Source organism: Jaculus jaculus, chromosome 12 (genome assembly GCF_020740685.1).
Source record: "Jaculus jaculus isolate mJacJac1 chromosome 12, mJacJac1.mat.Y.cur, whole genome shotgun sequence".
Classification (NCBI taxonomy): Eukaryota; Metazoa; Chordata; class Mammalia; order Rodentia; family Dipodidae; genus Jaculus; species Jaculus jaculus.
In genome coordinates this window covers 104,727,270-104,740,238 of record NC_059113.1, presented here as the reverse complement: position 1 = coordinate 104,740,238, position 12,969 = coordinate 104,727,270, and the positions used below count along the sequence as shown (strand labels likewise).

General features: G+C 43.2%; 1 protein-coding gene across 4 annotated transcripts in view; it reads right to left on the bottom strand.

Moving 5' to 3' along the window:
• Etfdh (electron transfer flavoprotein dehydrogenase) overlaps positions 1–12,969 on the bottom strand; it is a 30,665-nt gene that overhangs the window by 13,370 nt on the left and 4,326 nt on the right. Inside the window, exons 2-5 of one of the 4 annotated variants that reach the window (XM_045131433.1) lie at positions 7,191–7,270; positions 5,991–6,220; positions 3,499–3,580; positions 2,355–2,473 (exon numbers count right to left, since the gene is read on the bottom strand). In XM_045131433.1, coding sequence (XP_044987368.1) covers positions 2,355–2,473; positions 3,499–3,580; positions 5,991–6,212 — 423 coding nt within the window. In that variant the 5' untranslated portion in view covers positions 6,213–6,220; positions 7,191–7,270. Of the gene's footprint in view, positions 1–2,354; positions 2,474–3,498; positions 3,581–5,025; positions 5,090–5,990; positions 6,221–7,190; positions 7,332–12,969 lie in introns of those variants that run through there. The other 3 variants (XM_012948185.2, XM_045131434.1, XM_045131435.1) reach the window with 3 other exon arrangements.

Below are 12,969 nucleotides of genomic sequence, written 5' to 3'. Positions count from 1 at the left end.
ACCAGATTCCAGTAGTGAATCCCTTTGACGTCTCTCCCAGATCTCCTGTTGCAAGCCCAGGGCCCGGTGGCTCTGCTGCTTGGTTTCTCCAGCACCTTCCAACAAGGAGCCTTGGTGCCTGGCCTGGAAACACTGGACAGCATGCAGTGAACTTCTGTCACGAGCACAGCAAAGGTCTCCTAATCACACCTAAGGCCTCTTCCCTGTGCCCAGGAGGCTTTTGCTTATCTTCTGCTTAATCCCAAGAAACTTGAAAAATTTATTTCTGACAATTTTACATATGTAGTCTAGTAATATTCATCTCATGACCTTCTATCAACTTATTTTGTGTTCGGGTACATGTACTGTATTTGTGCGTAGCATGTGCATGCATGTGTGTGTCCATGTGTGTGGAGGCCATAGGACTACCTTACCTGGCATTCCTCCATCCCACATGCACTAGCCACTCTAATTTCGTTTTGTTTTGTGAGGTAGGTGGCTTGTGAGTGTGGCATGTGTGTGTGAGTGTGGTGTGTGCAGCTGTGTGCAGAGGCCAGAGGAAGAGTTATGCATCCTCCTCTGTGACTCTTCAGCTGTACTTCCCTGAGACAAAGTCTCTCACTGAATCTGGGTCCTTGTTTTCCAGTGAGACCGTCTGACTGACCAGGGGCCCAGCAACCCTCCTGCCTCCTCCCTGCTCAGTGCTGGGCTCCTGGCACGCACAGCTAGGCCCATCTGTTTTTACACAGGTGCTGGGCCTCACGCTCGGGTGCTCACGCTTGCACAGTACGCACAGGTATCCACCGAGGCATCTTCCAGCCCCCGTTCTTCAGACAGGGTCACTCACTGGCTTAGAACTTGCTGAGTAGGCTAGGCTGGCTGCCAGCAAGCCCCCAGATCTGCTGGTCCCCAGCTCTTCAGCGCTGGGCTTACAAGTGCATTCATTCTACCATGCCTGGCATTTTGTTTTAAACATGGGGTTCTGGACTCGAGCTCTGGTCCTCAACTGAGTCATCTCTGCAGCCAACAGAAGACTTTTAGAAAATTACACAAACTTCAAGTTTGTGTTTCGTGCCAGGAATGCCAGTGACCTCTGGGAACAGCGCTTTAATGCTGCCGACCCCTGGGTGTGAGGAGTGTGGGCCCGTTGCTTGGCTCTTGGGCCCAGAACCCACAACAGGCTACTTTAAAGGAAAACATTTCTTTCTTGGCCAGTAATATTTATGCTGTTTAGATTTAATGCTTACTTAATAATTATTTCATTCTGTTTTTTGTTTTCACAATTTATGGAGAAGATTCTTCTGGCCTACAGACTGTACTATTAAAAATGATGTGACATGCCGGGCGTGGTGGCGCACGCCTTTAATCCTAGCACTCGGGAGGCAGAGGTAGGAGGATCGCCGTGAGTTCAAGGCCACCCTGAGACTCCATAGTGAATTCCAGGTCAGCCTGGACCAGAGTGAGACCCTACCTCGAAAAACCAAAAAAAAAAAAAAAAAAAAAAAAAGATGTGACACTTGGGGTGAGGTGGAGTCAACAGCGTGAAATGGTTACCAAGAAAAGGTTGAAAGAGATGAGAATATTTATCCTGGGAAGGAAAAAAACACCTGCTGAGGCTGGGCGGCAGGACATAATCATAACTAGAAAGGTGTTCTTGGAAGAGGGCATAGATTTTCTAGCAAAATGTAGAACAGCAGATTCTCTCTAGTTAGTATATGGAAGTGATTAACAGTCGTCCCCGCTGAAAAGTTTTCACATATTTAGTATGTAAACAACACATGCTGGCACCAGCCTTTCCCTCCCCCTGGCCCTCTTCTGAAGAGGCCTCTCTCACTGGGGTGCAGGTCAACCCCATGGGGACTGTGGGTCATGCATTATGAGGGGGGAGGGAGAGGCAGTGTCTCTGTGCAAAATGTCCCAACTTGTGGCTCTAACAATCTCTCTGTCCCCTCTTCCACAAAATTCCCTGAGCTACGCTGGGGGCATTTCAAGTCTACTTCAGTGATGGAGACTTAGGAGCCTCTGGATCTCTGGTTTGGTGATGATGAGCGTCCTCAGTGTCCATCTCCTTCACCCTTGTGCTGATATCGGGTTCACTAAGAAAGCAGCACTCTTGCCCACTTCCCCAGTTCCTGTGTGGTTTCAGCTGGGGTCGGGTGGAGTGCACTGGGAGAATTTTCATTCTAATGATGCTCTGTCACAGAGGGGAAGACTGTGGTGAGACAGCATGAGGAATTCAGTGGCCCTTTGCTTGGATCTCAGTAAGTCTTCCGAATCATACAGTTCTAAAATCTTATGATTTTTTTCTAAAATAGTTCTTTGCCCTGAAGAAAAAGAGATCACCTCCTGCAAATAGTAAAACCAGCACCACACACCTCAGCTGCAGCATAGCCAGGGTACACTTCAACCCCAAGGGCCTCCGCCTGCTCTCCCATCCAGCTCACCACGTGTCCCAGGCGCACGATGTAGTTGCCATGGTTGTTCATTGGAAGACCTGCAAATACACGTTTAATGTGCAACTCTGCTTTACTGACAAAATAGCTCAATAACATACTTCTTTGTTGTTTTTAAGTACCTTTGTTATTTTTGGGTGTGTGTGTGTGTGTGTGTGTGTGTGTGTGTAAGAGAGAGAGAGAGAAAATGGGTGCTCTATGACCTCTAGCCACTGCAAATGAACTCCAGATGCAGGTGCCACCATGTGCATCTGGCTTACGTGGGTACTGGGGATCGAACGTGGGCCTCTAGGATTCTCAGGCAAACACCTTAACCACTAGGCCATCTCTCCAGCCCCATACTTAATTTTTTAAAAAATCCAATCAGTATGTATTTTTGCAGAAATGTGCAGATTGTCACGATGCTCAAAACTGCAACCTAGTCTTTTTATTTTATTTTAATCTTTGGCTGAGAGTTCTAATTTGTTAAAATACCACCACTGGTAAGAGCACTGAGTTGAGACGAAGAGACAGAGGGCTCAGCACTGCAGTATCTTGATCACACCTCCCAAGGCTCAGGGTCCATTGCGGAAGACGTGGCAGAAAGAATGTAAGAGCCAAAGGAAGGGTAGGACTCCTTACAATGTGCTCCAGACACAAAATGGCCTGGATATCCATGACCGCACAGTGCCTGACACTATGTACACAAGACCATTATTAGAGGAGGAAAAGTCATGACATTTAAAATAAGAGAGACTGATTGAGAGGGGGAGGGGGTATGATGGAGAATGGATATTCAAAGGCAAGGTGTGGGGGAATTACCATGGTTTATTGTCTATAGTTATAGAAGATGTCAATTAAAAAAATCACAAAAAAAGAGCACTGAATTAGGAGCTCGTGGTTGGCTTGCAAGGGCCTCTCAGGTCTTCTGGGTGGGAAGACAGCCAGCCAGGTTCTAGGCCTGCTTTCCCACCAGCTAGCTGGTGCCTTTGCTAAGTCCTTCACAGTTCCTGGCCTCAGTTTTCCCATCTGCAGAGGAGGGGTTCCCTAGTGGCAAGTCCTGCCCTATGATTGTGTCGCACTCTACCTGGAAGAATGGGCACGGGGATTCTATATTTCTCTGTTAAAATGGCAAATCTGTCTTCTGTCACAGGAGTGTTCAGTGGAGCCTAGAAACAAAAGAGGAAAAATCATATTTGTAAAGGATAATTAAAAAAAATTACTTTCCTAGGGCTGGAGAGATGGCTTTGTGGTTAAGGTGTGTGCCTGCAAAGCCAAAGGACCCAGGTTTGATTCCCCAGGTTCCACATTAACTGTATGCACAACAGGGTGCATGCATCTGGAGTTCATTTGCACTGGCTGGAGGCCCTGGTGTGCTCATTCTCTCTCTCAAATAAATTTTAAAAATTACTTTCCTGAATGTTCTAGAAATAAAAAGGAAAAAGGACTTCCCTCCCTGTCCTCTCCTCACTCCTCCTTGGAAATCTTGTAAGGAACCTTTCCTGTGTTCCTTCAAGACGCAAGGGACCCCTCTAGGAAGTGAACATGCCGCTTGCTGGTTCTGTCCCAGCGACCTCTTTCTTGGAGGCCTCTTTCACCTGTGTGTGCCGTGCTTCCCTGTCTCTGTAGCAGTCCAGCCCCAGTTGGCTTCAAATTGAAAAATGTTACTTATTAAAATTTAAGTTTTATTTTTCTAAGACAATTAGCATGCATGTCATGGACTGTACCAGCCAAATCTATTTGTGAATGGGTGTTTGCAATAGTGGCTGTGGCCATTTTCTATTAGAATTCATATTATGCTAATACTTCAATAATACTTTTTCTGATACAGTGAAAAGAGAAATTTAATTTAGTTGAAGTGTTTTTAGTTTAAAATGCATTCTACTTTGGAGAGGAGGGCATAGATGAAAATTTTAGAATTTCCATAAGGAAAAAAAGCTATGCGAACCATATTTTTTAAAATTTAATTATGCATTTATGAGAGAAAGGAAGGGGAGGCTGAGGGAGGTAGGGAGAGAGAGAATGGGCAAGCCAGGGCCTCTGTTGTTGCAAACAAACTCCGGATGCATATATCACCTTGTGCATCTGGCTTTACACGGGTGTTGGGGAATCGAGTCTAGGTCCTTCAGCTTCGCAAGCAAGCGCCTTAACCATGACATATACTGTTTTGACCTTTTTCAAGAATATTCACAATTATCCTAACCTTGGAGGTAGGTCAGCTATAACTTACCTTACAGAAGAAAAACCCAAGTGTAAGATTTGAACCAAGTTCGTATAAATTTTTTTTTTTTTTTTTTTTTTTGAGGTAGGGTCTCACTCTGGCTCAGGCTGACCTGGAATTCACTATGTAGTCTCAGGATGGCCTTGAACTCTCGGCGATCCTCCTACCTCTGCCTCCCGAGTGCTGGGATTAAAGGCGTGCGCCACCATGCCCGGCTCAAGTTCGTATAAATATTGAGAGCAAAACTAGCAGGAGTTTCTGCATGTCATGTCATGCCATCCCATGCCATGCCATGCCATATCATCACATCACATCACATCACATCACATCACATCACATCACATCACATCACATCATCATATCACATCACATCACAGTTGGTGCATATTATACCTACGGCTTTTCTGCTAAGATTGCAGGAGATCACATTCACTTCTTTAGAAAATTAAGTTATCCTCTTTGGATTTTGACATTGCAATGTCCCAGAAAAATTCAGATAATATTTTATTTAGAACAATGACAATAACACCTAAGGACATATTTAAAAATACACTTAAATAAAACGTGTCATATTTCATTAGGTAAAATATTCAAAGGTCTTCTGAGGATGTGGCTCAGCTGTAGAGTGCTTGCCCAGTATGCATGAGGCCCTGGGGTGGACCCCAGCACTTAGGAAGTGGAAGCAGGAGGACCAGAAGTTTAAAGTTGGGGCTGGTGAGACTGTGCAACGGGTAAGGCACTGGCCTACACAGTCTAACGACCAGGGTTTGATTTCCAAGAACCCACATAAAGCCAGATACACACAGTGGCGCATGCATCTGGAGTTCGTGGGCAACAGCTAGAGGTCCTGGTGTGTTTTCTCTCTCCTCTCTCTTTCCTTGCACACAAATAAATTAAATTAATGAAAGAAAAGCTTAAAAGTCATCCTCTGCTTGAGCCTAGCCTGGGCTACAGAACATGTCTAAAAATACAGGTTTCTTATAAATACAGTATATAAATATAACATGTTGAACATAGTATATAAATACATGAGTTAGTACCTTAAATCACAATTCTGACATCAGCTAATGGCTTTTTTTTTTTCTTTTTTGGGGCTGGCCTTGACTTTGTGATCCTCCTGCCTCGGCCTCAGAGTGGTAGGATTACAGCAGTGTACGGCCATTTCCAACTTCCTGTGTGTGTGTGCCGCCGGGGACTGATCCCAGGGCCTTGTACCACTGAGCCACACCCTCAGATCTTTTCTTTCATTCTTTTTAAATTAAAAAAAAGTGTGTGTCTATGTATGGATGTATACATATTGAATCCAGTATTCCAGTAATTTGGAAGTAGAGCTACAGTAAGGATTAGATCTTTCGTACCCCTTTCTCCTTCCAATCTGGGAAGAGCTCGGTAAAGGCAGTGGGGTCAAGGCAAGCTCCTGAGAGGGTGTGCGCCCCTATCTGAGCGCCCTTCTCCAGCAGACACACGCGGATCTCCGCCCCGTGCTCAGCGGCCAGCTGCTTCAGGCGGACAGCCGCAGAGAGCCCTGCGGGGCCGGCTCCGACTATGACCACGTCGGCTTCTTCAGCGCACCTCTCCATACTCACTCCTGGGACGAGAACAATGTTAAACATAAAACTGGAGGCTGAAGAGGTGGTTTAGCGGTTACAGCACTAGCCTGGCAAGCCTTAGGACCCAGGTTCGATTCCCCAGGACCCACGTAAGCCAGATGCACAAGGCGGCACCTGTGTCTGGAGTTTGTTTGCAGTGGCTGGAATCTCTGGTGTGCCCATTCTCTCTCTCTCTCAAATAAATAAATAAAACATTTTAAAAAAGAAATAAAACTGGGCAAGGGATCTAGCTGCGTGTAGTGATTCTGGCCTAGCATATATAAGGCCCGGGTTCAATCCCCAGCATCAAAAATAAAAAACAAATGGGGGAGTAAGCACAAGAGAAAATGATGGGAGGTGATTATCAAAAATACATTATTTACATTTATGAAAATAACCAATTAAAAGTTAAACATAAATAAGAAATAAATGAAAAAATAATTCTGGGATTAATACAATCTGGTAACTACATCATAAGTCACGTGACAGTTGGGAGGGCTTTGTTATGTTTATTTCATCATGCCCACTACACTTCAGAGTGCACTGCACAGTGTTACAGTAAGTACACCATTGAATTTACTTGATGTTTTAGGTTTTATTTCAGTGCACACCTCCTTCTGTCTCCAAGAAACCAACTTCTGGCTTTGAAACTCATTACTATAAATTTAGAAAGCATGGTGGCACCTGTCTAAACTAACACCTGGGAAGTAAAGACAGCACGATCGAGAATGTAAGGTCATCCTTGGCTCTTAGGGAGTTCCAGGTCAGCCTGGGCTACATGAGACCCTGACCCAAGGAACAAAAACAAAAACAAGAAAAACAGGGGCAAACATTATCTAAACAGTAGTATGTAATACATTTGGTAAAGGTATAAGATTGAACTGAAAAGAAAAATAAAATGTTCCCATTTACAAAATGACACAAACACTCTAGGAAAGCATCAAGAAGTCGGCACAGATGATCACATACCTTCCCATCGCTTGTCCTTATCCCGGGGATGGATGGTGTAGTGGGTAGTGATCTGAGGCACAGTAGAAGTTGAAGACCATCTTGTAGCACACAGAGGTAGATAATGTGTCTTAATTTTTAAGGCATGAGAGCACTGATATGCTGAATAAAAACAATGAACATTATTGTTTTTGTTTTAAAAATTAATTTTCCTTTAGAGTACAGTGAAAAAAGATAAGCTGAGTGACTGCTGTCGGTGACTGATATCAATGGAAAATACCAGACTCCTTCTTGGATGGACAAGTTAGCTTTTATGTGTAGAGCAAAATTTGAAAATTTTAACTCTTTTAAAGCAAATTAGGGATGGAATAATAATAAAATAAACAGCTGAGAAATATGATACACAAAGAGATGATAAAGATGCTATTGTAAACTGGGAAGAGATGGTTATTCATTAATTGGGCAGAAATGCTATAAAGCCATTTGAAAAAAATATAAAACCTACTCCTTATGTCAAAATGCATTCCATGTGATTAAAGATTTTGACAGACAACGTCACAGTGCTAAAGACAAATAACGTGCTTCTTCCCCTTTTGAATGGGAACTGGACTTTATGGGTTTTTAGTAAGCTGAATTTCAAGAGAAAAGGGTTAACTTTACATTGGAGAATAAGGCAGAGAATTTTAATCAAGTTTCAACATCATCAGCTAGACACACCGATCAGTGCCCCTGATATGATGGCAGTAAGATTCTTCACCTCAAAAACCTGAAACCTCACTATAATCTTGAATAGTCCTCAGACCAATCTTCACGGAGAGGGGCTCCTCAGCATGCCTGGCAAGTGGGCATCAAAAGCACAAGGTCACCACAGACCAGAGGAAACGGAGGAATCATCACATTGAAATAGACTAAGGAGACATGCCAACTGGAAAGGGACAGGGTTCTCTGGACTGCAGCCTGGAGTGCAAGAAGGAAACCTGAACGAAGTCTGTACTTTAATTTGTAACATTTCACCAAAGTTAATTTCTTAGTTTTGAGAATTGTACAGTAAAAAAGATATTAGGTTTGGGAAAGAGTATGTTGGAACTTTGTATTCTCTCTGCAGTTTATTTGAAAGTCTAAAATAACTTCAAAATAAAATGTTAAAAAAATTATGGTGACATAAAAACAAACACGGGGCTGGAGAGATGGCTTAGTGGTTGAGGTGCTTGCCCAAGAAGCCTAAGGGTACATGTTTGACTCTCCAGATCGATCTCCACGTCAGCCAGAGGCACAAAGGTGAGGCAAGCGCAAGGTCACAAAAGCCCACTTGGTGGCGCAAGTGTCTGGAGTTCAGTAACAGTGGCTGAGGCTCTGGCTCACCAATTTTCTCTCCCCGCCCTCTAAAAATACATAAATAAAAATACAAACACACGAGGGCCTGGGGGGTGGTTCAGTAGTTAAAGGCGCTTGTAAAGCCTGCCAGCCTGGGTTCAGTTCCCTAATAGCCACGTAAAGCCAGACGCACAAAGGGGTGCATGTGTCTGGAGTCCGTCTTCAGTGGCCAGAGGCCCTGGCGTGCATGTGCAGTAGCTTTCTGCTCATAAATAAACACATAAAATGTTTTTAAAAATTAACACAAAAAGCAGGTATGAGCTAAAACTATAAAACTCTCTGGACGAGATGTGGGTGTGCTCCTGTGACCTTAGACTAAGCAATGGTTTGATGTGACACCTGTCAGGTGGAACAAAGTCCCAAGATGGAGTGGAGATGGAGGAGGACGGCGGCAGCCCGACTGATGTGACTTCAGGCGTTCACACTGCCCAGCCCTTACTTCCTGGCCTTAAGGCCCTCGGCCACAGTCTTCCTGCCCATCTTTCCTTGGACAACCTGGCTCTGCTGATGGCGACTCACCCTCTGACTGGCTACGTCCTCCGGTTCTGGTGCACCCAGCTCTCCCGTGAACTCATCAGGCCTTGTTTTCTGTGCCCTCTCCCGAAGGAAAACACTCTAAAGACCAAACTATCTAGACTTAAGCCAGCTGTTCTCTCCTGCCACGAGACAGCCTGGCAGCTTAGGCCCCAATAAATAGCTTTTTTCCTGCTTTGCTGTGGTCGTGTGTGGTCTGGTCATTTACGAACCTCACACCTGGTGTCGTGACTTGGATAGGAGGCTCCGGGTGGCCGGACTTCGTCCCCCTCCCCCCAGGGCCCCTGAGCTGTAACTGAGCTCCGCAGGCCTTGGACCGCCCGCCAGGCTGCAGCTTCCTCACTCGCCACCATTCGGCCTCACCTCTTCCCTTTCCCTCATCCTCACCTCCAAATTCATGGTAAGCTGGATTCTGAGAAAAGGTTGCCCCATCTTAGATCCCAAGCAGACTTAAAACCATGTGTCAGCTACGCCTTGTCTTTAGGAAGACTGGCCTATGGCCTCTGGACGAGAAAAGGGTAAATGACAAGTAGCATGTAACTTGGGGTCTCTCAATTTCTCTCTTGTCTAAGATAACTAAGGCCTTGCTAGAATATATTTCTCGTATTAAAAATAAACAGAACAAAATTCAACCAGACCTAATTAGGCTTTACAGGTTAGAATATTTTATTTTATTTCATATTTTATTATTTTATTTTATTTGTTTTTCAAGGTAGGGTCTCATTCTAGCTCAGGCTGACCTGGAATTCAATATGTAGTCTCAGGGTAGCCACGAATTCATGGTGATCCTCCTACCTCTGCCTCCCAAGTGCTGGGATTAAAGGCATGTGCCACCATGCCTGGCAAGTTAGAATATTATAATTTAACGATATGAACAGGTAATCTTAGTATCATAAATATAGTTCATGATTCATCATTACAAATAAAACCATTTCCAGATGTGTTATATTATCTCCAGGGCAGTTATCAAGTTTTACCTGCATTTAGAAATCTATGCTTTTAAAATGTGTTTCACAGGATCATAAAAAGAAAAGTCTGAAATCAACAGGTAATAAAGTCTAAAATTTGATTTATTGATATTATTTTGCTCATGGTGACAGTTATAAAAACTGCCTTCAAATGTTTAAGTTGGTAATGCTTCTATGTTAAAACTTAACTACTAAAAAAAACCAAGTCTTAATAAGATTAAGATTTATTTATTAGGTGCTGGAGAGATGGCTTACCAGTTAAGGCCTGTAAAGCCAAAGGAACAAGGGTTGATTCCTCAGTACTCACGTAAGCTAGTTGCACAAGGTAGCACATCCATCTGGAATTTGTTTGCGGTGGCTAAAGGTCCTGGCGTGCCTACTCTCTCTCTCTCTCTCTCTCTCTGACTTTCTCTCTCTCTCTTTTTTTTTTAATTTATTTATTTGAGAGCGACAGACACAGAGAGAAAGACAGGTTAGAGGGAGAGAGAGAGAGTGGGCACGCCAGGGCTTCCAGCCTCTGCAAACGAACTCCAGACGCGTGTGCCCCCTTGTGCATCTGACTAATGTGGGACCTGGGGAACCGAGCCTCGAACCGGGGTCCTTAGGCTTCACAGGCAAGCGCTTAACCGCTAAGCCATCTCTCTAGCCCTGACTTTCTTTCTTAAATAAACAAAAAATATATAAAAATATTTATTTGTTACTGAATTTTCTTTTATAAAACTAATTCTACTAAATAGTCATTGTACTTATAACTCAGGTTTTATAAAAAATACAGTCTAACTTCATTCATTGTAACTTTTGTTCTTAGGGAGACAAGGAAGTCTCCTCATATTCTGGTAACTGTGTAAACTGTGTCCTTTTTCAATTTTGAGGAGCTCCATTCACAATTATTGGGCCAAAATGAGTTATAATGCTAAAATCTTTTATTTGAAAACAATGTAACTTAAATATAAACTATCCGATATCTGGTCAAAGCTTCATTTAATAGTCATGGGTAACAAGAATAATGAGACATAAAATTGGTTTATGTTAATCAAAACCCTAAACAAGGTGCATCAGATTGCTTGTTATAGAATTCTCTGTCAGGATTAAGTTTGCATCTAGTCCAGGTTAGACAGAAAGATTAAAGCCACTAAAATGTGTCCAGGTACACAGATATATTTAAAGGTGATCAGAAGTTACTGAGGACAGACTTCTAGGTTTTCAACTTTAAAACCAGAAGTGTTTGTTTATATCTGCTACAACAACAGCCAGAAGTTTTTTAAGTACAAAAAAAAATTTCCAAAATTTAGATTGCCTTACAGACTCAAATAAAAGGTCAAAATTTAGATGGATTTAATGCTTATTACAATAATTTCATTTCTGACAGGTTGCTTGATTTCAGTTTGATAGAACAATATAAAATGGTTATACAAATTACACTGATAAAATTTACTGTTAATGGTAAAAGCCATTGTTATTTGTCTCATATTCAGGTTCAGATCCTCCAATGTAGGAACAAAACTGATGGCTTTCACCAGGGCACTAAAACTAAATGAAAATCATAGTTAATATTTATATTTTTGTTAATAAAAATTGCCTCCAGGACTGTTAAAATATTTTGTCTGTACTTATGTTAAATAACATATATGTTTGCTATCTTTCAGATATAGCTTACCATGTCATCAGACAACATAAGTTAAATGTTACCACAAAACGGTAAGGCGATCTGTTTTGTGAAAGACAAAAGGCACAGGCATACTCTATATTCCTATTTTCCTCCTGTGTGCTTAACAACCACATGTAGTGACCAGAACTAATGAGGACTTTGGGGTTAAGAGTACCCAATATTTTGGTCACAGCCCCTCCAGGTCAAAAGGGCTCAAGAGACTGCAGAACACTTCTTTCCCTAGAGGATCCTAAAGCTCTTGGTAAGGCACCTATCTTAGAGAAGACATGGAGACCCCCAAAATGGATTCCAATTAATATCCGGTTGTAGAAGGAGAGCCAGAGCAGAGGAGAAAACCCTTAGTGCTTCCAAGGGAAAGGCAGCCACATGGTCAGCACGGCCCGACTCATCCCAGCAGACGACACGGATGCCGAGGGCCGCGGCGCTCCTCCCAGGCCCCTAGGGCTCCCCTAAAGAGCCACAACTACATCACAATTACGATCAAAGCCAGGCGTGGGGGTGCACGCCTTTAACCCCAGCATCAGGAGGCAGAGGTAGCTGGATCACCATGAGTTCAAGGCCACCCTGAAACTACATAGTGAATTCCAGGTCAGCCTGGGCTAAAGTGAGACCTACCTTGAAAAACCAAAATAAATAAATAAAATGGAACAAATAAAATTAATAAAATTAAATTTTGGCCACTATTGTAGTCAGGTTCACATGACTGATAGAAATCACCCAATCAAGAGCAGTTGGTGGGAAAAAGAGGTTTATTTTGGCTTACAGACTTGAGGGGAAGCTCCATAATGGCAGAGGAAAATGATGGCATGAGCAAAAGGTGGACGTCACCCCCTGGCCAACATAAGGTGGACAATAGCAACAGGAGAATGTGCCAAACACTGGCAAGGGGAAGCTCGCTATAACACCCATAAACCCGTCCCCAACAATACACTGCCTCCAAGAGGCTCTAATTGGGGGGCACCTGAATCAAACCACCACAGTCACCTACTTGGTTGTAAGCACTCAATAGTAAAATATAACCAGAAAGTAAGGTTTACCTTAAAGAGTTTAATCATCACAGCCCAGACGGTCACTTTAGATAGACGTGTTCACTGTGAGAACAAGTATAGACCACACTATGTGGTAAATTTCTAGATCTTCATGATGATCATGCCTGTCATTTCTGGTTATAATTCTGCTGATTTGGGGACACTGAATATTTAACCTTTCATCCTCTTATCTACAGTTAGCCCGCACTCAGACAGTTCTGTGACAG